This window comes from Sarcophilus harrisii, chromosome 3 (genome assembly GCF_902635505.1).
Source record: "Sarcophilus harrisii chromosome 3, mSarHar1.11, whole genome shotgun sequence".
Taxonomy (NCBI): domain Eukaryota; kingdom Metazoa; phylum Chordata; class Mammalia; order Dasyuromorphia; family Dasyuridae; genus Sarcophilus; species Sarcophilus harrisii.
In genome coordinates, this window is record NC_045428.1 from 84,448,569 (window position 1) to 84,474,501 (window position 25,933).

Here is a 25,933-nt window from a genome sequence, read left to right on the forward strand (position 1 = left end):
ATGTAAACTGATTTTTGAGTTTAAAAAGTTAACCTTTCCTGCAGAAGGAAACATAATTTCTTATGACTTGAGTTTTAAATCCCATTTTGGCATCAAATGCAAATTCAAAATACACTGATGTAATAGAATGCAGTTCCTCATTTATTTCTGTTCAGGGGGCCAGATTGTCTATCCTTTTTCTTCATGCTAATTCTTATTAGGAATGACTCAATGGAGAGTTTCTTCTGGCAAAATGTATGAACGCCCAAAAGAGACAAAAGGGGAAGAGATAATGGCAGCTTGAAAAGCAGTCTTCAGTTTCTGTATGTAATAACAATCCATCTTCCAAGATCCTAGATTCTTAAATGCTGTCATAAGTGTTATTCATGACAATTAGCAGCTTTGTTTAAATAAAAAAAGAAGGGACAGATTGTGTATGAATGCTGTAATATTTTTTATAGTCAAATGGGTCAAAAAGACACTACTAATTAATTAGGAAGCCCTAGGATATTAGTAACAGGTGAACATGTACCAACTAATCTCAACAAAATGCATATAGCAATTTCCTAAACTATTACTTAGCAATGATCAAAACCAGATAATGATCAAAAAATTTTAGCAAGATGGGTATTTGGAGGACAATGATTAATCCAAATGTATGAGCATAAAACACACAAGAGTTTGGTTTATCTAATAAAAACAGCATTGTTATCTATACCTGTATCATATTCTTTTTAGTACAGAAAAAGTTTATTCACATACAACTCTTTACTTACCTATACCCTCGTAACCAATTAGCTATGAATATCTGAATCAATATGACTTATTAGCTTTTCCCACAACTTAAAGGAATTGCTTTATGGACAATGTCAGCTGTTCCTTGGGACAGTGTTAAATACTAAGGTCAGAAGGAGAGACTATTAAAATGCTTCCTATACATTTCATTAATCAAAGCTCTTTTTCAGTTGAAAGTTCCCTAAACTCAATTGTTGGTGTGAAGATATGATAAATCTCTGACATGATATCAGAGACTGGATTTCAAAAAGCCTCTGAAAGGCTCAACAAGGGGAAGAACAATTTCCTTCTCTGTATCTATTCATTCATTTTCTGTTCAGCTTTTACTGGAGGACTCAGCTTAGCTATGCTTGGAAAGGTTGACTGCACTTCAGGCTGATTGACCACAGGAATTTACAAAGGCCAGAAAAATGGCCATCTGCTGCAGTGCCAAGAGTACCAGGCCTGTAGAAATCTTAGATCTCTGAAGGTTCAGAGATAAAAGCTCAAGCCTAATACTTATCCCTTTGCTTCTTAGACTGTCATAAAAGATAATTCAAAGCAACTTCTTGGATCCAGTGTGCCAATGAATGTGTCTTTCAAAACATAAAGACATGTGAATATCAGGAAGCATATCCTCCCCCTTGGGATGTGGGGGAGGCGGCATGGAAAGAAGAATGCTAACTGTTAAGAAAGAGTTTTGTGCAAAAATATCATCTTAAAATCTAAAATATTTTATTAGTCACAGAATATTTATGTTTAATAAGCAAAATGTTGCAAAAAGAAAAATTACTTAAATGACTCAGTGTGTTAACAGCAGAGCCGGGAATCTTAACTTTGAACTTAATTTTTCTGCCTAAGAAAGGAGTAACAAAATACCCAAAGATAAAATTTGACTTCAAATAATAATAAAGCTTTAAAATTTCATTAAGACTTTTCCCCAGAATTTCTGAAAAGGATTGCTGTATATAAATACACTATTAAAATACTTATATTGGTAAAATATTTTTAAAGGCAAAACGAAATGAAGGCAAGGAAGTCTTTATATTTTAGAAGGTAGTAAGAAGAAAAAGTTGCACCCTGGAATCCTTGTCCAGTTGAGTTTTCCAAAATTCATCCAGTTAAATTTTCCAAACTGAAGTTAAACTTTGGTTAGTGACATTTGAGTGAAACCAATGTTCACTCTGTTTTAGAAAGTGATAAATTCATCTTTTCATCTTCTTTAGTGAACTACTATTTACATTTGTGAGTGTTAGAAGAGACAATACTACAGAGAAAGCTATCTGTACAATGATTTGACCTAACACTTCATTACATTTACATAAGATGGTGAAAAGCCAAAATTGAGCTTTCAATAAAAATTAATTTTCTCATTACTGATGTAGCCCCATGTGCTTTTTCCAAACCAGAACAAAGCAGCAGTGGAACAAATGTGATTAATTTGTTAGAGAATATGAGCAATGAAATTTGCATCTGGGATTATAGCTTTATGTCTAACGTAATAAGGAGAATTGCTTAAAGTATTAACAAGTTATCTTAATACCTTCATTTGGGAAGCTGAAATTAAAGGTTGCATGAATTTCCCATTTATATTTCTCCTATTCAGGGGATTTAGCCATCTGTAAATAAAATGGCATTCATGACTTCTCTAAAATAGCTGCCTAAATAAATTAGCTGAAAACTTAAATGTTCATGAACAAACTATGAAAATTTACTTCCTAAGAAAACCCAAAGGTTAAGATGGCTTTGTTGTAAGGCCTCAACAAAAAATGATTGTTCTCCTTACCTTTAAGTAAACATAATAGACCTTATTTCTATTAAAAAAAAAATAATAATTTTACTAAGAAGTGATTACTGGCACAGGTTTCTGTTAGAGAGAAATGTTCAAAAGTCTTAGGTTAGAAGACATTTTACAAATGTTTCCCTCACAGTAGACTCTGAATCAGGGAGGTATAATTTGTGGTCAAAGTTGGTGAAGACATCAACAATCTTATAGGGTGTTGGTTCCAAGAATTTTAGCACAGGTTTAAACTTTCACAGATTTTATAATAACATCCTGTGCTTGTTAAGCTTTTAAACCATAATAAAATAATGATGAGATGAAAAGCTCACAATAATTATCTATAGAAAAGCCGATCCAAAGAAGTCTAAGAGTTTAGATGCATTATTGCATTCTATATATGGATCATTATTTTCTTCTGCTTTCACATTTTAAAAGTGATAAAAGGTAATATGAAAGAATAGACTAAAAAAAGAAGACTAACACAAAAGAATAAAGGTAGGACAAAGAGAATTATCCTTCACTTACTTTACTACATGAAATTACAATTCCTCTCCAGGCCATCCCATTCCTTCATGATGCAGGATAGAAAGGTTCAATACATTCATCTACAGCTATAGCTTTAAATGGCTTCTCCCCTCCCCCCAATCACTCACTAAAATAACGATGACTGTTTTAATAGATTTTTTAGTTTAAGGTATGAATAGATGATAAAGATAAAAGTTTTTTAAGAAAGAAATATCAACTATTTCATCATCATCTTATTCCTTAATGTAAAATAGAGCCAGGGAATGAATATAAAAAAGAAGCATCTTAGAGTTTAAGAACAGTCTTTAAGAACTATCAAGGCAAGGCAAACTACTTTTAAACAGTGTTTTTTGGTTAAATTAAATGTATGTTTCTAAAAAGACTGCTGACAAATCTCCTTACTCTAACTTTTAATGAGCTGTACTTTCCCAGGGCTTAACTATAGCTTTATGTCAATTCTGAAACTTATGATTTCATTTAAATTTTTTTTTTAACATTTCAGAAAGCAAGGCTGTCTTTTTGACTATTAATTCCAATGCAAGAAATTGTTGTCATTAAACTACATTTTCTTTTCAAGGTTGAGTTTCAAAAAACAAAGATTTTATTTATACAGAAAGGCAGTATTATAATTGGCTGTCTTTTAAAATAAAATACATTTTGCATACAAATAAAAGACTATTTACACATCTAGTAAATGAATCCATAACTTCAAAGTACAGAAGTATGAAAATACACCTTGCTGTAAAGAGTAGAATACTCACATCATAAAAACATGTTGCCTTTGCCATGTGAAAACCGGCTGTTTAGTTCTCTGGATTTCTTAATCAGAGCTTTCTTCTGGGCTTCATCAAACCGGTTGACTTTGAGATCCTGATCACGGTCAAATGGCCTTCTCTCCTGGGGCTTATTTTTATCTTCAGCTATCTTGTTCTTTAATTTTTTGTGATGTATGTCCATAAGAGATTCTGATCTTTTTGAATCCTGCGGTGGAGTAGAAAGGGGCATATGTGGAAGAGGAAATTAAAATCTTAGCATGAACATCACAATGATGAAATCTTCTGAAGTATAAATATTCCATAATAGTAGTCAACATCAAAAAGAGTAATGTCCAACTCCCTGAGCCTTTTCAAAACCCAAAGATAGGGAGAAAGTACAGGACATAAGTTAATGTAAATCAGACATAGTTTGGAACCTACATTAGCTGTACCAGTTAATGTAATGTAACCACTGAGAAAAAAAGATCTAAGGATATGTAAACATTTTAATACTTCAGTGTAGTTTGACTGAAAAAGGGAAAAAAAAATTATAAGATCTTATAGAGCCTCTTAACATGAATATGTCAAATGACGATTTAGATAGTATATATTCCTCAATAATAATCATCAGTAGCAGATAAGTCATTACTATACTATTACATACGGGAAAAATATGGAAAAGGTGAAAGAAAGGCTAGAAAAGCCAAATTTTTATTTCAGGGCTATTAAAAAATGGTGGTTTCAGTCAGTATATTGTACTTCAGTGACAGTCAAGTGACTGTCACTAACTCTAACAGTACAAAGAAGAAATTCAAAGAAAGATAAGAGTGATAATTAACCAATTCAGAGGTTTTTAACTGAGAAATTGAAACACAAATTTTAAAAACAAAAAGCCAGAACTAAATGTAACAATCAAATATATGAATTGAGAAATAAGTAGATTCATCATAAGTCAATTGAGTATCTATGTACTAAAGAAATTAAACCCAATTAAAGTAAGGACTTTGGAGGCCATCTAGTGCAGCTGGCTCATTTTACAGATGAAGTTAAGTATGTTGCCCAATCTTTCAGGCTGGATGTAGCAAAGCAAATGCAGACTTTCTAACTCTAAATATAGTGATTTTTCTACTGTATTCTATTACCAAGGTAACATAACAAAGTTTGTGTTAGATACATACGACCAAAGATGTTAAATTTATGGGAGAGAAATAAATAGTAAAAATATAATGAGAAGCACCAACTCTGGAGAGAAAACTATTAGGAAAATGTGTGATACCAGCCAACATTAAGAAAAATAAGTTTTAAAAATTTAAATTTTTATTTTCCATGTAAGAATAATTATTCTAAGGTTATATATTTGTGCATAAAGCAATGCTCTCCAATAATAACTTAATGAGTTAATAAACATACAGATTATCAATGGAGGACCAAAAACATACCTGTTCTCTTGATGAGTTACCATTTGCTGGAGTTTTAAAAAATTTAATGTAAAGGTGGAAACACTGTCTCTTGTATCTAGTGGAAAGACTCTTTTAAATATTGTACTGTGAACATAAAGGCCTTTTTCTTTCAGTTCCCTAGCTAGCATTAGTGATGCAAAGAAAGGCCCTTTAAAGTTCAATGTGTCAATACAGAAGAGAAGAGTTTGGTAAAAGAAAATAAAGCTAAGATACTAAATATAGATCAATTATCAATAACTGTGAAAGTGGAGAAGAGAGGAGGGATAACATTCTCAATAAATATTTTAAAGTAATCATATTTGGCTTTGAAGTGCAGTCAGAGAGGCAGACTCAATATGAAATATCCTCAAATCTAGTCATCCCTAATTCTACTCAGTTCTGCTTTATGACTGACAGCTTAATATCTGACTGATTTCATGGGAATGGATTATTGTGGATAAGCTTCAAACTCAATAATCAGAAGGCTAGTCACAATCAAGTGTAGGGAGATTCATTTTTGGCAATGGTTTAAACCAGACTTTCCATGAAGGACAACTAAAGAGAAAATACTGTGGCTATTAGTAACTGAACAATGACTAAAATACCTCTTCCTTTTCTTCCTTTGGTGTCTTAATAATGACAAAGAAAAGAGTGAGATGCTCCTCCTTCTACAGCTGCTGTCTGAGCTGAAGCACAGGAAAGTTAACCAAGAAGATGCTCTTCAATATGCTGAAAGCAAGCGGCAAGTTTGACATGCAAGCTAAGGGGCAAGGTGCAAGCTTTAAGACTAATTACAACTATTGAAATGAGTATCAATAAGGAGTGAGGAAATTTTCATCAAAAAGAAATGAAAAAAAAAATTTGCGTTTTAATAATCTCAGTGACTTGTATCAATTTCTTGAAGTTAGAAAGATTTTTTAGAAATAACCAGAGACTATAATAGAAGAGAAAAGACAATGACATTCTCAATTAATCTGTTAACTATGATTCCTTTAGATTGCTCTGGGTTTAGACTGTTACATAAAATATTCCAAATCAGTGTCTCCTTTAAACTCTTGAACACTGATGAAGATCTGTAGTAACTTTGAGAGGCTCTCAATTTCTGAAAAAAGGCGTCAATCCCCAATAATGGAAATTCTGACATGAGTCATATAAATAAAATACAAATTGAAAATATTACATGAGAACATATAAAAAAGATCCTACACAAAGGGGTATTTTTATAAAAGTCTGACACTGCTTTCAGCAGCAGTTTAAAAAAAAAGGCTGTGGTGATATTACCATGGAAACCAACAGAACTGGGTATTTTTCAAGAGAAATGCAGAGAGAGGGAAGCAGGGAAAGAAGACAGGTGTAATATGTACATGTACATGTCTTCGAGGATTAGAGTGAGGGTGAGAAAAGTTAAAATAAAGGATATAAGCATTTTGTTTTATCACTCACATTGTATGAAGACACTTGCTCGGCCAATCTCTTGTCCCTTCCTGATAATATACGTTCCTCATCATTCTTACTGATTAGTTTCTTTGCTTCCTGTGCTTCCTAGTGAATGGAAAAGAAAAATTATTACTAAATCATAAAAGAAAAAAAATAAGTGAAAACAAATCAATACCAGTAATATTGAGATTAAACTACAACAAAATACTGAAGACTGGATTATGGAGTTCCCTCCCATTAGTCATGCTGATGGTACTGTTAGGTAGAAAACAGATGGGAAGAACTAAGATCTAAATTTCTTTGTATTAGTATAATGAGGCTGAATGACTGGTAAAACAAGAGAGAAGAGTTTTGTTTTAAAATTCTGTGTTGTCGAATATTTGTGGCAGCCCTTTTTGTAGTGGCTAGAAACTGGAAACTGAATGGATGTACATCAGTTGGAGAATGGCTGAATAAATTGTGGTATATGAATATTATGGAATATTACTGTTCTGTAAGAAATGACCAACAGGATGATTTCAGAAAGGCCTGGAGAGACTTATACGAACTGATGCTGAGTGAAATGAGCAGGACCAGGAGATCATTATATACTTCAACAACAATACTATATGATGACCAGTTCTGATGGACCTGGCCATCCTCAGCAATGAGATCAACCAAATCATTTCCAATGGAGCAGTAAGGAACTGAACCAGCTACGCCCAGAGAAAGAACTCTGGGAGATGACTAAAAACCATTACATTGAATTCCCAATCCCTATATTTATGCCCACCTGCATTTTTGATTTCCTACACAAGCTAATTGTACAATATTTCAGAGTCTGATTCTTTTTGTACAGCAAAAATAACGCTTTTGGTCATGTATACTTATTGTGTATCTAATTTATATTTTAATGTACTTAACATCTACTGTCATCCTGCCATCTGAGGAGGGGTGGGGGTAAGAGGTGAAAAATTGGAACAAGAGGTTTGGCAATTGTTAATGCTGTAAAGTTACCCATGCATATATCCTGTAAATAAAAGGCTACTAAAAAAAAAAAAAGAGAGAGATAGACAGGGCGGGAGAGGAAAAGAGAAGAGAGGAGGGGAAAGGGAATAGGAAAAGGGAGGGGAGGGAAGAGGAAGGAGGGAGTGAAGGGAAGGAGAAAAGGAAGGGAGGGGAAGAGAAGAGGGAGGGAAGGAAGAACAGAAGGGAAGGGAAAGGGGGAGAAGGAGAGGTAAGGGAAAGGAGGAGGAAGGAAGGGATGGAAAGAGAGGAAGAGAAGAAGGAAAGGGAGGGGAGAAGAGAGGGGAAGGGAAAAGAATGGAAGAGAAGGGGAAAGGAAGGGAAGAGAGAAGGGGGAAGGGAAGGGAAAGAAGGGAAGAAGGAGGAGGAAGGAAAAAAGGGGGGAAGGAAAGGGTAAAGAGGAGAGAGGGGAGGGGAGGGAGAAGGGAAAAGAGGAAAGATTATTGTTTTTAAGTAATTTCCAATTTGTCAGATGTCTCCTTCTAGAAAAGGCTTTCCTCAATTTCTCCCACTTGATGATGTTCTCTGTGTCCTGAAATAAATTTATACATATATATGCTGTAAAATAAATAAATAAATAAAATAAAATAAAATTCTGTGTTGTGTCTCTAAGGCCTTTGTAATTTTACCAGCACCATGAAATTATCTTTTAGAATCTGACAATGTCATACACATTATCCATAAGGATCACATCAGTTCCTTATCTATAAAATTAGAGGATTGTTCTAAATTATTCCTACACTTGTCTTCCATTTTAAATTTATGATCCTGAGTAAAGCCAAGTTAGAGTCACCTAGCATCACACGTGTTTTTTTTTTTTTTTCATTTTTCAAGTTGGAATTTGTTGCTTAAACTAGGATGTATGCTCCATTATCCATTTTAGTTACTGAATGTATGAATAAAAAAGCATTTACTAAATATTTATTCTGTGCACCATGGTAAGTGCTGAGGATACAAGAAGAACAGAGAGTCCTAGATCTTTACAAGCTCATGTTCCAATGGGGGAGTTGACATTGAAAGGTGTCAAAACAGAAGGAAGAGTCTGTTGGTCCTTGGATCTTGAATTTCTGGATTTTCTGGATCTTGAAAGGCAATTACCTGCCAGGTCCCATCTCTACAAGAGCTATTGGATAATGGTTGCAAGGGATGGCTGTAAGCAGTGCAAAAAGTTAAAAATTACTAACATTTATGCTTTCTTGCCTTTTTCAGTGTTCTCATTTCCCGAATTTTCCAAGATGGATGATGGCCCCACTCACCCCATTTTTGGACATTTTTTATTTAAAGTTTTGTGTTTCAAATTCTATTTCTCCTTTCCCTCCCTGAGATGGTAAGTAATCAGATAAAGGTCATACATGTGCAATTAGGTAAACCATTTGCACATTAGTCATTTTGCACAAGAAGACTCAAATAAAAGAAAAAAATGAAAGGAACAAAGTAAAAAATAGCATGCTTCAGTCTGTATCCAAATAATATAAGATCCTTCTCTGAGGGCAGAGAATATGCCTAATCATGAATCCTTTGGGACCGTCTTACATCATTGTATTGCTGAGAATAGCTAAGTCATTCACAGTTCTTCATCAAACAATACTACTGTTACTATGTAAAACATTCTGCTGATTCTGTTCACTCCACTATGTATCAATTCATATAGGTCTTTCCAGGTTTTTCTGAAATCATCTTGCTTATCATTTCTTATAGGACAATAATAATCCATTACAATCATATACCGCAGCTTATTTAACCATTCCTCAATTGATGGGTATCGCTTTGATTTCCAATTCTTAGCCACCACCAAAAAAAAAAAAAGAGCTGCTATAAAATTTTTGTATAAATAGATCCTTCCCTCCCCCCTTTCTTGGACATTTTTGGGATCTAGCAGTGGAATCGCTAGATCAAAGGATATGCAGTTTTATTGTTAGACAGCAAACCATACTTTTATGGTCACACTTATCCACTGAGAGGGGATAACTTAACTGTACTTTACAGTCTACTGATTAAAAAAGTCCTTGATTTAGCACAGCAAAATGCCACCATCAAAAATCTCTCCTCCAGTTAGGATTCTCTCATATGTTAAGGCCATATAAAATTCCTTAAAAGATTACTCTGTTAAATTTTTCTCTGTAAATATAAAACATGGGTACATATGTTTGCCAAAGGTGTTTCCCTGTCCTATGTAGAGTCCATCAGAGTCCAAACTGAAGAGAGATCCCCTCTAAGTGATGAAATCCTCCTGAAGTTCCTGTTTGTAGACAGCTATTTATTGGTTGCATTAGGTGCCAGTACATTGTACAACCTCCTAGATGAAATCCATAGTCACGCAAGAGTTCAGCCTAACCACATATACTAGAAAAGCATTAAATGGGTAAAAAATATAATTTGTCTACACTATGATGTTCAACTCAAAGGATGGTTCACCGGATCACCCTATCAATGTATGGCTTGGACAGACACAGTGAATAGAGAACTAAATACTGAAAAGGAGGAAGAGAGTGGGTTGGATTGTATTTGGGTAATTGTATAGTACTTTTAAAGACGTGTCATTGTATTGTGCAATTAAATTATACTACACAAAGGATTGAAATGACATTACTTTAAAGAACTTCTTCCTGAAACAAAGGCCCATATTTTTAATACCAATATTCTTTCAGTATGAATAATGAATAATGGGATAACACAATCTCTGAAGAATAAACAAAATGAGTCACCCAAAAGGCCAGGGAGAAGTGCATGATGCATATGAGAACACTACGGTCTGATTAGCAGAGAACTGTTCATAAGAAACAGTACAAAAGAAATTAAAGAGATGTGGATTGGTCGTGAAACAAGTTTGAGAGACAATGGATGGAAAGCCTGAATGGGACACAGTTCCTAAGTAATGTCAGCTAATTTAGAGATGGGACCTGAGTGCATCCAATGGGCTGCTTGTGGCAGATTTATAAGAGAATACAGACAAAAGATGTGTAAGATAAAAAGACTTATGTGCGAACTGTCATCAGCATTGTTGGCAGGGAATACCCACACTATCCTGGAAGTACCAAAGAGTAGGTTTTCTCCTTCTTTCCCTATCCCCTCCTCTGATTATTATTGAGTATTTTTAGAAAGTTGATAGGGAAAAGAGAGCTCACCTTGGATCCAGAAAAATACGAGTTGAAGTCCTGCCTCTGAAACATATGAGGTATGTTACCTAATGTACCAATCCTCTCATGGCTTCAAACTCGAATAGAATCTCCCCTCAATTAACATTTTCTAATATTAAATGCAAGTCACCCAAGTGAATGTCACTGAATTGTTCAATGACTGATCCAGACCAATAAGAAGTTAGCTTTTTCCCATATACGACTGTGGCTAGAAGGCAGCAACAGGTAGCTCTTATGGATATAATTCTTCAGGTAGAGCTGTGAATACACAGCTCTTCCCTGTCCTGTCTCCCACTTCTCTAACTGCTTCTTCTGTCTCCTTTACTCAAGATGGGCTTTTCCACATGCTCATCTAAGCAGCTTCTCTTCTTTCTTTCTACACTTCCTCCCTGAACAACTGAATTGGGTTCCATGCTGTCTATATTATGAAGTCACTCCTCAATCTCTCTCAAAGCACTCAGTCTTTCTCCTCAAAGTGCTATAAGGTCTCTCTCTACTCAGCTACTCCACAAGTTCTTCAACTTAACACACTTAAAAGGCTTAAGCACATTATCCTTTCCTAATAATTAATAATCCTCCTTTTGACTTTACTATTTTTGTCATTCAATTCAAGAAAAATTTATTAAGGACCTATGCTATACTATGCAATGAAGATGGAAAAAGTCTAAAAGTCAAATATTCCCTGTCCTCCAGTAGCTTACATTTCTATGAAATCACAGGTTCAGAATTATGTGTATAAAAACACAAGAAAAGCTAAGATAGGATAAAGGAGATTTCTCCCAAAGTGATTCAGGAAAACAAAACAGAAAACACTTGGAGCTGGGAGAGATTTCAGGGGAAGGCTTCAGGGAAATAGTCTAAGGCAGGGGAGGGAGAGAAAGGAAGGAAGGGAAGGAGGAAGGAAGGAAGAAGTGTTAAGTAAAGCAGATGGCAAATCTCCATTTGGGAAAAACTCGAAACAGAGTAATATGAAACAAAACTGAAAAGCAAACTATAGTAAAAAAAAGTAGAGCCTTGAATACTGGACAGAAGAGTTTGTGTCTGATCTCAGAAGCAGCAGGAAGATAGTGTAAACTTGTGAACTGGGAAGTGACCTGGTCAGACTCATATCTTAAGCAGATTGCTTATAGATTACTAGCCATTAGTACAAACTGAAACTATATTTGATCTTTTTCTCTTGCTCACTCTTCTTGAATAAAATTTGTCTTATTTTACATAAGATCTCTATACCATGAGTAAATGAAATCATGCTTACTTTAGCTTTCCTTTCTTTGTCAGCTGGAGTATCTGTCCAAACTGATCGATCGCCAGATTTATCATCAGCTCTTCTCTTGAAAGTTCTTGGGCCAAGACCAAAGCCTTTCAGTTCTGGAGGGAGCTCAGTCATCCATGATTCCCTTGTAACTGGTCTAGACTCATCCTTCATAAGATATTTAATTAAAATAAAAAAGATATAAGAATACATATAACATTTTATATCAATTCTAACTATACTTTTCAGTTGTTACTTTTGACAAAGTTGCTGTCAGTTAACAGTCAATCAGTAAAGTAAAACGGACTTACTAAATTTACAACCAAGTATTACTTAAGCACCAAAGAGAAATTTAAAATACTTACATCATCTCCTTTAGTGAGTTTTTCTTTCATTCTTTGAGCTCTCCACTCAAATTCTTTAGTTACACTATAGTCAACTGGTCCTTTTGCAGGCATTGGTCCAACAATGGCCTCTTCATCTTCACTACTCTCTGTTCCCTTTTAAAATACAACATAACTATTACATTAAACAAAAGAGTTAGAGGGATCAGTAGTACTAAAAAGCAAATTAAGTTTGTAAATTATAGTATTACCTATACATAAAAAAAAGTATCAATTATATTTTATATTGCCTTTTAAAATGAGATGAGTGAAAAGTGTTATATAAAAATAATAAGTTATTCTTATTATTAGCATGTAAAAGATTTCATAGCCCAGACTATTAATTGTAAAATAAAAAACTGGTGAAGAGGAAGGGTTCTCCTAATTCTTGAAAAGACTTAATTCATCTCAATTTCATTTTTCTGTGTAGAACTACCAACTCTTGATATACATTAGGGGCTCTGGGAAGCAGCATTATTTTATATGGGTCAATAGGACCACAATTCAGGACAGTTAATGAAATAGAAATGTAATACAAGAGTTAATGGAGACTACAGATCTGAGAGTTAATGCAGTCTTCCAAAATTTCAAGAGAGTGTATAATATGCCCTAGTAGAGTCTATGCATTTTTATAACTGAACTCAATTTATCTTCACTGAATGAGTTTTGGAAAGAATGTTCACAAATAAGATATTTTGCTCAGTGTCACTTATAATGTAAGATAGCAGAAAGAGCAATGGACTTGGAATAAAGAAAAAACCCAATTAGATATTCCAGCTCTACATCTAAGTAATACACTGTGTGATCTTAGATCAATGACTTAAACTGTCTTGATCTTAGACTAATCATCTATAAAATGAAGGAGCTGAGCAAGCTGCCACTAAGATAGATGATGCTGTTTTCAGTTCTGTGTAGAGAATTAAATAATACTGCTTCTCTCTTGTTTTACAAGCAAGACGTCCCGAAAACAGCAGTTCTTCAGTCTTGTTAGAGATTCTTTTACTTGGCAAACTGGTAAGTAGGATTTTAGTAGAGGAGATTCCTAAGCTCCTACTTATTCTACCACTTCTCTAGAAATTCACTGCCAGCATTCTTGTACAAGTGGTCTATAACTAAAGTTTTTGGGAAACCCGGAAATCAGTCTGGCAGAAATTGGACATAGACTAATGTTACACCATTTACCAAGCTAAGATCAGTATGGATACATGACCTAGACTTAAAGAGAGCCATTACAAGAAAACCGGAAGAACATGGAATACATTACCTATCTGCCTTATGGATAGGCAAACAATTTATAAATAAACAAGAGATAGATAGCAGTGTGAGCTATGAAATGGATAATTTCAATTACATTAAATTTTAGTTTTTGTACAAATAAAACATATGTAGCCAAAACCAGAAGGAAAGCAGAAAATTGGGGGAAAATTATAGACAAATTCTCATATAAAGGTATCATATCACAAATACCAAAAGAAACTTGTTAAATCTATAAGAATTCTCTAACTGAATTTATCTAATGACATTCATACATATAGATATGAATATAATGATATTCATAATATAATGATGATACAATGATATATATAACGATAAATTGTTAAAGGACATGAACAGGCAGTTTTCCAATGAAGAAATCAAAATAATTTATAATTGTATTAAAAAATGCTCTAAATCATTATTGATTAGAGAAATGCAAATTAAACAACCTTGAGATATCATTTTATACCTACTAGGCAGGCTAAAATGATTGAAGGGGAAAGTAACAAAGATTGGAAGGGATATGAAAAAATTAGAAAGAATTCATTAGGTTTACTTCCCAAAATGATTTAGAACCCATGTGTTCTAAAAATATTTATAGCAGCTCTCTTTTTTGTGGAAATTGCAGAGATGCCCATGAATTAGGGAAAGGCTGAACAAGTTATGGCATGTGATTGTGGTGGAATACTATTGTGATGTAAGAAATGATGAGCTTAATGGTCTTAGAAAAACATGGAAAGTCTTGCATGAAATAATAAAAAGCGAAATGAGCAGAACCAAGAGAACACTGTTCATAACAATAATATTGAATTAAGAATGCTTCTGAGTAACAAAGTCATTTTGAATATTATAAATATCCAAATTAACTACAAAGGACATATAAAGGAAGCTGCTATCTGCATATAGAGAAAGAACTGAAAAATAGAAGCATGCATAGAATGGTTTTATACATATTGCACACACACATACATGCCTGCACGCATACACACACATGCCTGTTAGTAGTCATCTTTAGGGTGAAGTAAGGAAGGACGAATAAAAGGGGAAAAAAAACAAAGTTACATGAAAACTTTATTATGTACTTAAAAATAGCAAGTTATACATAATAGATTTACAATTTCATGTACAATCATCTTTTTTTTCCCCCCTATTCTACTATGCTATGGAAATGTTGTTTTATAAGTTTAGAATAAAATAAGTAAAAATAAAGGAGGGGATGGGCATTTTTTCAGGATCAGAGATTTTGGAGTTTTTGATTCCTCAAGTGGAATCCATGTGGGTGATATGAGATTAAGTCATGAGAGTTGAGGGCACTGAAGAATAAGGAAGTTAGAATGTTGAAGAGAACATCAACATGTACCTTGAAGAACCCTAGCAGAAAGAGTTAATAAGGTGAAGAGGAAGCCTGGGAGTTAGGTACCAAACTTGAGGAAAGAGGAAGAACAAACTGAAAAGCTGAAAGAGAACTACTCCTAGCATCCAGATGGAGTGATAAATTCTAATAAGAAATTACAATCACATATGTAGAAAGGTTGCTATCTTGAGAGTCAAAAGACCTAAATTTTAGTCTACACTCTACTACTAAGGTTACATTAGTCATATAATCTTGTCAAATTACTTAACCCAGAAAGTTTCCATTTCTTTATCTTTATCTTTAAAATGAAAGGGAGAGACCTGAGGTGTCAAACATGTGGCCCACAATACTCCCATATGTGGCTCGAATCAGACTAACGTTCAATTTCCTGACTTGTCTTAATGCACAGGAATGTAATCAAGGTATTCTCCTTTGCCTTATGGGAAACATATACACATTAATGAACAAAGACAATCGTCACTCACAAACTCTCACACATACACACAAATGAACAGACATCATGGAGCAATGAAGTGATTTTTCTCCTTCCCTGCCATTTGCTGCAGAGGGTTGCTACCGAAAAGCATTAAAAAACTTCTCTTCTGTGGGCAACAGCTACCACCTTAAATCTTTTTAAATTGATCAACAATTCAACTGCTAATTCTGAAAAACAGCTCTATCTCTTGCCCCACAAATATAATAATATCTAGAAAGCTCTAAGTCTATGAATATATTTTAGTAATATACAACCATGAAGATGTTCAACTAAAATGTTCTCAGTTCCAAAAATTTATCTAAGCACAGAAAATTTAAACTGTCCCTTTCTAAGAGTTATTAATCTAACTCACTTTCCTTCTTATATTCTTCATATTGCTAGATTTAAAATATATAAACACTATCTTTGTATCAAATACATTCAATTTCAAAATGAGAAAAAAGAGCCACAGAAAAAAGCTGATTTCTTTCAAATTATGTTAGGCCCAGTGCCTTATGTGCTTGGTCCAAATACTAATTTGTTTGGCTGAACATGTGAAGAAGGGAGACCCAAATACAACGAGAAAAGTCTATGTATTGCTAAGTTAAACAAAGAAGCACTTCACAAGAACCATATTTAATGAAATTTGCTTAAGGCCACAAAAGCAATAAACAGACAAAATCCTCTTGTGATTTTATGGGGCACTTTCCCCAAGCTATAAAAAAAAATTACCACACTTAGAGAGGGAAAAAAAAGAAAAGCAAACAAGTATGTGGCCTACAACTGTTTATTCTAATTATTTTGTATCTCCCCCACAGCCTGGATTACAATGAACCACATAATACAGATGAATGCTGACTCTTATTGAAAGTAAAATTATTTTAAATTTCTGTAGCAAAATTGTTTCTCAATAGGAATCATTTTTTTTCTACAACATATTGATGTGACTTTCATAGTGTTCACAGTCATCAGCTATGTGCTGATGCTTAATAAGTATTTGCAGAAAGAATGAGTTAACTTTTCAATAAGATAACTAGACATTATTTACTAATTAATAATGCTGTAATCAAGTAATATGTCATAGCACCATTCTTCATAGAAACCTAGACAAACAGAATGCAGGTGTTGGAAAACTGAATATATTATCAAAAATCACCCACCAAAGAAAGCCTATGAAGATTATCATACTTTTTTTTTTCCATAATGTTTTTCTGTATCTCAGTGTAGGCAAAAGTCTTTCTTGCCCAAGTTTCACAACACTGGTAAAATCAGTGATGTAGGAGTCTGTATTCTGGTTGTAAATGACACAAATAATTGACCTTGCTTCCTTTTTATCCCTTTGCCCAATTAAAAAAAAATGCAGCAAGAAAATGGAAACTGAGCGGATGGCCATCAACTGGGGAATGGCTGAATAAGTTATGGTATATAAAAGTAATGGAGTATTACTGTTCTATAAGAAAGCAGGATGATTTTTTTTTAATTTTTATTTAATAGCCTTTTATTTACAGGATATATACATGGGTAACTTTACAGCATTAACAATTGCCAAACCTCTTGTTCCAATTTTTCACCTCTTCCCCACCCACCTCTCCCTAAATGGCAGGATGACCAGTAGATGTTAAATATATTAAAATATAACTTAGATCACAATAAGTATACATGACTAAAACATTATTTTGCTGTACAAAAAGAATCAGACTCTGAATTATTGTACAATTAGCTTGTGAAGGAAATCAAAATGCAGGTGTGCATAAATATAGGATTGGGAATTCAATGTAATGGTTTTAGTCATCTCCCAGAGTTCTTTTTCTGGTATAGCTAGTTCAGTTCATTACTGCTCCATTAGAAATGATTTGGTTGATCTCGTTGTGAGGATGGCCTGATCCATCAGAACTGGTCATCATCTAGTATTGTTGTTGAAGTATATAATGATCTCCTGGTCCTGCTCATTTCACTCAGCATCAGTTTGTAAGTCTCTCAGGCCTTTCTGAAATCATCCTGTTGGTCATTTCTTACAGAACAGTAATATTCCATAATTTTCATATACCACAATTTATTCAGCCATTCTCCAACTGATGGACATCCATTCAGTTTCCAGTTTCTAAGCACACTACAAAAGGGCTGCCACAAACATTCGTGCACATACAGGTCCCTTTCCTTCTTTATAATCTCTTTGGGATATAATCCCAGTAGTAAGACTGTCTGGATCAAAGGGTATGCACAGTTTGATAACTTTTTGAGCATAGTTCCAAACTACTTCTCCAAAATGGTTGGATTCGTTCACAACTCCACCAACAATGAATCAATGTCCCAGTTTTCCCACATCCCTCCAACAATCATCATTATTTTTTCCTGTCATCTTAGCCAATCTGAGAGGTGTGTAGTGGTATCTTAGAGTTGTCTTAATTTGCATTTCTCTGATTAATAATGACTTGGAGCATCTTTTCATATGACTAGAAATAGTTTCAATTTCTTCATCTGAGAATTGTCTGTTCATATCCTTTGACCATTTTTCAATTGGAGAATGGCTTGATTTTTATAAATTAGAGTTAATTCTCTATATATTTTGGAAATGAGGCCTTTATCAGAACCTTTGACTGTAAAAATATTTTCCCAGTTTATTGCTTCCCTTCTAATCTTGTCTGCATTAGTTTTGTTTGTACAAAAGCTTTTCAGTTTGGTATAATCGAAATTTTCTATTTTGTGATCAGTAATGATCTCTAGTTCTGCTTTGGTCATAAAGACCTTCCCTTCCACAGGTCTGAGAGGTAAACTATCCTATGTTCCTCTAATTTATTAATAATTTCATTCTTTATGCCTAGGTCATGAACCCATTTTGACCTTATCTTGGTGTATCGGCGTTAAGTATGGATCAATGCCTAGTTTCTGCCATATTAGTTTCCAATTTTCCCAGCAATTTTTATCAAACAGTAAGTTCTTATCCCAAAAGCTGGGATCTTTGGGTTTGTCAAAGACTAGGTTGCTATATTTGTATGACTGTTTTATCCCTTGAACCAATCTATTCCAGTGATCAACTAATCTATTCCTTAGCCAATACCAAATAGTTTTGGTAACTGCTGCTCTATAATATAATTTTAGATCTGGTACAGCTAAGCCACCATCATTTGATTTTTTTTCATTAATTCCTTGAAATTCTTGACCTTTTGTTTTTCCATATGAACTTTGTTGTTATTTTTCTAGGTCATTAAAATAGTTTTTGGGAGTCTGATTGGTATAGGCTAAATAAATAGATTAGTTTAGGTAATATTGTCATCTTTATTATATTTGCTCATTCTATCCAAGAGCATTTAATATTTTTCCAATTGGTTAGATCAGACTTAATTTGTGTGAAAAGTGGTCTGTAATTTTGCTCATAAAGTTTCTGATTTTCCTTGGCAGATAGATTCCTAAATATTTTATATTATCAGTAGTTACTTTAAATGGAATTTCTCTTTGTAACTCTGACTGTTGGATTTTGTTAGTGATATATAAGAATGCTTGATGACTTATGTGGGTTTATTTTATAATCAGTAACTTTGCTAAAGTTGTGGATTATTTCTAATAACTTTTTAGCAGAATCTCTGGGATTCTCTAAGTATACCATCATGTCATCGGCAAAGAGTGATAATTTGGCTTCCTCATTGCCTATTCTTATTCCTTTAATCTCTTCCTCAGCTCTTATTGCTATAGCTAGCGTTTCTAATACAATATTAAATAGTAACGGTGATAGTGGGCAACCTTGTTTCACTCCAGATCTTATTGGGAATGGTTGCAGATTGTCTCCATTACATATGATGCTTACTGATGGTTTTAAATAGATGCTGCTGATTATTTTAAGGAAAAGTCCATTTATTCCTATACTCTCAAGTGTTTTTAATAGGAATGGATGTTGGATTTTATCAAATGCTTTTTCTGCATCTATTGAGATGATCATATGGTTTTTGTTAATTTGGTTATTAACATGGCCAATTATATTGATAGTTTTCCTAATATTGAACCAGCCCTGCATTCCTGGTATAAATCCTACTTGATCATAGTGTATTATCTTGGAGATGATTTTCTGTAGTCTTTTTGCTAATATCTTATTTAAGATTTTAGCATCAATATTCATTAGGGAGATTGGTCTATAATTTTCTTTCTCTGTTTTCAGCCTACCTGGTTTAGGTATCAGTACCATGTCTGTGTCATAGAAGGAACTAGAAAACACAGTAAAACAAGATTATATGGTGATAACTGTGATGAACCTGGCTTTTTTCATTAATGCTGTAATTCAGAACATTTCCAATAAACTTGGGATGGAAAATGTCAATCATATTCAGAAAGAACTATGGAGGCTGAATGTGTATCAAAGCATAGTATTTTCACTTCTTTGTGGTTTTTTTCCTCTTTTGGTCTGATTTTTCTTGCATAACATGACAAATATGGAAATATGTTTTAAAAGATTGCTCATATTTAACCTATATCAGATGCTTGCTATCTTGATTAAGGGGGAGGGAAGGAGAAAAATATGGAACACAAAGTTTTATAAAAATGAATGCTGAAAACTCTTTTTGCAATTATTTGGAAAAACAAAATGCTACTGAGAAAAAAAAAGCAGCAGTTAGTAGAAACATTTTTATAAATGTTCAGTGAAATATAGCACAAATAAAAGAAGAGAAACAAGAAAAAAAGGACATAAAAATCAAACAAATCAGAAAAAAAATCCTAATTCTGGAAAGGAAAATATGAAAAACTTTAAAAAATGTTTTGTTTTCTCCTAATTACAGGTAAAACATGTTTTAACATTTTTTTTTTTTTTAAGTTTTGAGTTTCAAAATCTATCTTTTGAAATTCCCCTCACTGAGATGGTAAGCAATTTGATACTGGTTATACATGCAATCATGTAAAACATCTCCATGTTAGACATTTTGTGTAAGAAAACTCTAATGAAAAAGAAAGAAAAATATGTTTCAGTCTGTATTCGGACAACACCACTTCTTTCTCTAGAGATGGGTAGCATTTTTCCTTGTAAGTCCTTTGGAATTGTCTTTGATCATTGTATTGCTGAGAACAGCTAAGTTATTCACATATTTTTACTGTACCATATGCTACTGTGTAATGTTCTCCTGGTTCTCACTTTGTATCAATTCATAAATGTCTTTCCAGGATTTTCTGAAATAAAGTTTTTTGTCATTTCTTATAGCACAATATCATCCCAAATTGATGGTCAGCTCCTCAAATTTCCAATTCTTTACTACCATCCACACATACCCACACGCAATTACAATTAGATTCTTTTTGCTGAATCAAAACATATGCAGAATTTTATAGCTCTTTCGCCAAAGTTCCAAATTGCTCCCCAGAATGGTTGTATCAGTTCACAATTTCACCAACAGTGAATTAGTGTCCCAGTTTTCCCATATCCCCTCCAAGAATTATCATTTTCCTTTTTTTGCTATAGTAACCAATCTGAGTGTGAGGTAATACCTCATAATTGTTTTGATTTGCATTTCTCCAGTCAGTAGTGATTTAGAGCATTTCTCCATGACTATAGATAGCTTTGATGTGTCTGAAAGCTGCACTATTCAAATGAAGCCTTTATAAGAGTCACTGTCCCCAACTGTCTGCTTTCCTTCTAATTTTGGCTGCATTGATTTTGTTTGTGCAAAAACTTTTTAATTTTATGTGATCAGTTATACATTTTACATTTTGTGATCTAAAGTCTTGCCAGAGATCTGACAAATAAACTATTTTATGCTTTTCTAAACTGCTTATGATATTGCCCTTTATGTCTAAATCATATATCCATTTTGGCTTTATCTTGCTATCTAGTGTGAAATGCTATTTTTCCAGTCTTCTCAGTAGTTTTTGCCAAATAATGAGTGTTTGCACACATGCATTTTTGATTTCCTTCACAAGCTAATTGTACAATAATTCAGAGCCTGATTCTTTTTGTACAGCAAAATAATGTTTTGGTCATGTATACTTATTGTGTATCTAAGTTATATTTTAATATATTTAACATCTACTGGTCATCCTGCCATCTAGGGGAGGGGGTGGGGGGGGGTAAGAGGTGAAAAATTGGAACAAGAGGTTTGGCAATTGTTAATGCTGTAAAGTTACCCATGTATATATCCTGTAAATAAAAGGCTATTAAATAAAAAAACAAAAAACAAAAAACAAAAAAAAAACAAATAATGAGTGTTTGTCCCAAAACTTTGGATCTTTGGGTTTATCAAACACTAGATTACTATAGTCATTTATTACTGTGTATTGTGCACTTACGCTATTCCTCCGATTCACCACAATTTTTTAGCTAGTATCAGATTATTTTGATAATTGCTGCTTTAGAATACAGTCTGATATCTGATATAGTTAGCCCACTTTCACTTTTTTTTTCATTGATTCCCTTGATACACTTGACCAGATGAATTTTGTTATTATTTTTTCTAGCTCAATAAGATAGTTTTTCTAAGTTGATTGTAGATTGGTGTGGCACTGAATAATTTGGGCAGAACTGTCATTTGTGTTAATTTGGTCTCTCTGTGAGTAATTAATGTTTCCCCAATTGTTTAAATTTGACTATTTGTATGAAAAATGTTTTGTAATGAAAAAATCCTAGATTTGTCTTCACAGGTAGGATCCTTCCCCCCATATTACATAAATTATGTAATAATTTATATTGTCTATTAGTAATTTCAAATAGAACTTCTTTTTCTATTTCTTGATGCTGGACTTTGTTGGCAATATATAGAAATGCTGGCTGTTCATGTGGGTTTACTTTGTAATCTGCAATTTTGCCAAAATTGTTATTTCAATTAGTTTTTTTAAAATTATCTAGGATTCTCTAAAGATATCATATCTGCAAAAAATAATAGTTTTGTTTCCTCATTGCTAAACCTAATAATTTCAAGTAGTTTTTAGCTGATTCTCTAGGATTTTCTAACATCATATCATCTTTAAAGAGTGATAGTTTTATTCCTTATTGCTTATTCTAATTCCTTCCATTTCTTTTTTTTCCTTATTTTTATGTTAGCATTTCTAGTACAATACTGAATAACAATGGTATTAATGGGTATCCTTGCCCCACTTACCATTATAGATAATACTTGCTGATAGTTTTAGAAAAATATTACTTATCATTTTAAAGTAAGCTGCATTATTTATTCCTATGCTTTTTGGTGAGGGTGTTATATTTTGTCAAAGCTTCTTTTGCATCTACAAATAGACATATGATTTCGGTTGGTTTTGTTATTGATATGGCTAATTATGTTGATGGTTTTCCTAATATTGAACCAGTCCTGCATTCCTAGTATAAATAAATTACACCTGATCATGATTTGTGATATAGTACTATATAGTATTATATAGTACTATTATAGTACTGTAATCTCCTTGCAAGTATCTTATTGAAAAATTTTGCATTGGTACTCATTAGGAAAATTGGTCTATAATTTATACTGTTTTTGCTGTTCCTGGTTTAGGTATATTTGTGTCATTAAAGGAATTTGGTAGGATTCTTTATTTGTCTCAAATAGTATGAGATTGTTATTTAAATCTGCTTGTGAATCCATCTGGCTCTGGGGACTTTTTCTTATGGAGTTCGTGGATGGCTTGTTCATAATCTTCTAGACTATAATTCTTATTTAAAGACTAAGCATAAAATAAATACCTGGGAGAAAAAAAAAATGACTTATGATGTCTGTGACCTCATGGTGATTAAAGATTTAGGAGGAAAAATAAACTGTGTACATCAATCTCTATGAAGGTATAATGTAAAAGTTTGATAAAAGAGGCACAAAGTGTTGCATTTATCTTAACTTTTAAAATTCAATTTTTCCAAACCTCGGAGTTGAAAGATGATGAAGCTGGTAGTCCTAGATCATCTCTGTTTTCCCCGCTCTTCTGTGTTCTGTTATTAAAACCAGGTGGTAATGCAGGACCTATAATTGGTCTAAAAATAAAAATCAAGTGTATAGTTATTTATACTTTCAACATAAAAGTATACAAAAAATGAGGATAACCAAAAATCAGGTATCTTGAAAAAAATTGAAATTACTCAAATATTATTTTAAAAAGGAATTCTCTTCTAAGTATTTTTCCATCAGAAATAAGGAAGAAAACCATTTCACTTCAGTTCTCTGTTAGTCAACAATTAGATCTTCTTTCAGTGATCTTCAACCTTTGAAGGCACTGAGGTGTCACTCTTTTTAAGAGCTATATAATATAACTATTTTAAATATATTAAAATGAGTTAAATATTTCTTCTAATATCTATCTAAATTTATTTCATTATTTTATTTTTGGATATCTAACCAAGTATATTAAGAATCAAATGAGATACCATGAGAATGGAAAGTGTAAGGTGACATAGATATTTAAGGTAGTTTCTTGAAGGAAGCCAGGGAAACAGGAGGTGAAGGGGAGAGAAAGAGCAGGCAGGCAAACAGCGTTTAAGTGATTTACCATTAGGATCTGTGCTGAGTATTGGGGATACAAATACAAACAAAAAGAAAGACAGTCTCTGACCTCAAGGAGTTTAGATTTCAAAAGGGAGAAATAACACATTAAAAAACACATTAGAAAAGTTTAAGGGATGGTGAGATGATACTTGTATGGAGTCATTGAGCTGCAGCCCAGGGAGACTCAAAGCACAGGTAAAGCCATGACTAGAGTGACGCTACTGCCTATCCTCAACCCGATAGAAGGAACTCTCCAATGAGAAAAGGGGACCAGCACGGAGAACATACCAGGCCTAAGGTGCAGCCAGCGAAGAGGCACAAACCAGATATAGAATAGTGTGTATGAAGAACAGCAAGAAAGCCAGTTTTGCTGGATTATAAAGTATGGGGAAGAAAATACATGTTAAGAAGATTGTAAAGATAGAAGGGGCCAAAAGGTGGCCTTTTAGGACAAAGCATTTCCTGCCCCGGGACTCCTCTCTCCCTCTAACAGGAGAGCCTGGAAGGCAGACACTGGACAACTCCTTCTTGATACCTCAAGATTCTTCTCATAATTTTCTACCCACCTACTTTCTGGGACTTCATCATCATTTTGCAAGATGCAATCCACTAGGAAACTCACCTTTCTTTCAATAACTTCCTGCTCTAGCCACCTAGCATGTAGGGTCACCTCCTCCCTGCCCTCATCCCCACTTCTACCTTTCAGTTTCTTTTTATTTGTTATCTCCTCCATTAGACTGGGAGCTCCCCAAGGACAGAGACTGTCTTATGCTTTTATTTGTATCCCCAGTGCTCTCAGCATAATGCTTGGCCCAAGGCACCTGATATATTGTCCTACTCTGGTCTAGAGATGACAGAGAGCCACTGGAGTTTACTAAATGGAGGCATGGGGGAAGAAACGACTCGGTCTGATATATATATTAGGAAAATCACTGTGGTGGTTGAATGGAGGATAGAAAGGAGGGAGAGATTACCCAGGCAATCATCCAGGCAAAAGGTAATAAGGGCTCCATGAGTAAAGAGAAAGAAACATAAAAGATGTATCTCGTGAAGGTATAACCAACATGACTTTGGAACAGATTGGAAATGTGAAGAGAATATAAATGAGGGGTCAAGGATAACCCATAGCTTCTGAGCTTGGGCAGCTAGGAGCATGGTGTTGCTGCTGGCAATAACAGGTAAATTCAGAAGAGAGAAAGGTTTGGAGGAGAAAAGATAATGAGTTCCGTTTTGAGAATATTGCGTTTGAGAAGCCTAAAGGATTAGAGATTAGAGATATTCAGACAGGCTACTAGTAATGCCCGACCAGACAGGCTACTAGTAATGCCTGACCAGACGTCAAGAGAAAGAGGACAGATTAATAGATATGAAAGTCATCAGTATAGAGATGATAATTGTACTCATAAGATGATAAAGTGAGACAGTGCAGAGGGAGAACAGAAGAAGGCCCAGGAGAGACCCTTGGGTGACACCCATAATTCTGATCAAAACTTGGATGAAAATACAGCCAAGAACATTGAGAAGGAATCAGTCAAAGGAATAGAGCCAAGAGAGAGGCATATCATGAAAACCTAGAGAGAAGAGGGCTATGGTGTAAAAGGCAGCAGTGAACTTGAGGAGGATGACTAAAAAAAGATCATTAGATTTGGCTATAAGGAAGTCACTGGTGCCTTTGGAGAGAGCAGTTTTATTTCAGTGATGAGACTAGAACCCAGGCTGCAAAGGATTTAGAAAAAGCAAGAGGAGAAGAAGTGAAGGTACCTATTGTAAAAGGCCATCTTAGCTACAAAAGAGAGATACTATGTTAAGGTAAAAAATCTTTAGGAAATAAGACAGACATAAAAATTGTGATTTTACTGGTTTAGAGAAATTTGTGAGCAACAACCTCACTCTAACAGTGCAGGCCAATGCCTTCTCCGCGACTTTTAGTCTTAAAG

General features: G+C 33.9%; 1 protein-coding gene across 1 annotated transcript in view; it reads right to left on the reverse strand.

Moving 5' to 3' along the window:
- Positions 1–3,639: 3,639 nt before the first annotated feature.
- Positions 3,640–25,933, reverse strand: part of GPALPP1 (GPALPP motifs containing 1) — a 32,725-nt gene continuing 10,431 nt past the window's right edge. The window contains exons 4-8 of the mRNA XM_023500595.2: positions 23,380–23,488; positions 12,452–12,586; positions 12,090–12,254; positions 6,699–6,797; positions 3,640–4,042 (exon numbers count right to left, since the gene is read on the reverse strand). Coding sequence (XP_023356363.1) covers positions 3,824–4,042; positions 6,699–6,797; positions 12,090–12,254; positions 12,452–12,586; positions 23,380–23,488 — 727 coding nt within the window. The 3' untranslated portion in view covers positions 3,640–3,823. The remainder of the gene's footprint in view (positions 4,043–6,698; positions 6,798–12,089; positions 12,255–12,451; positions 12,587–23,379; positions 23,489–25,933) is intronic.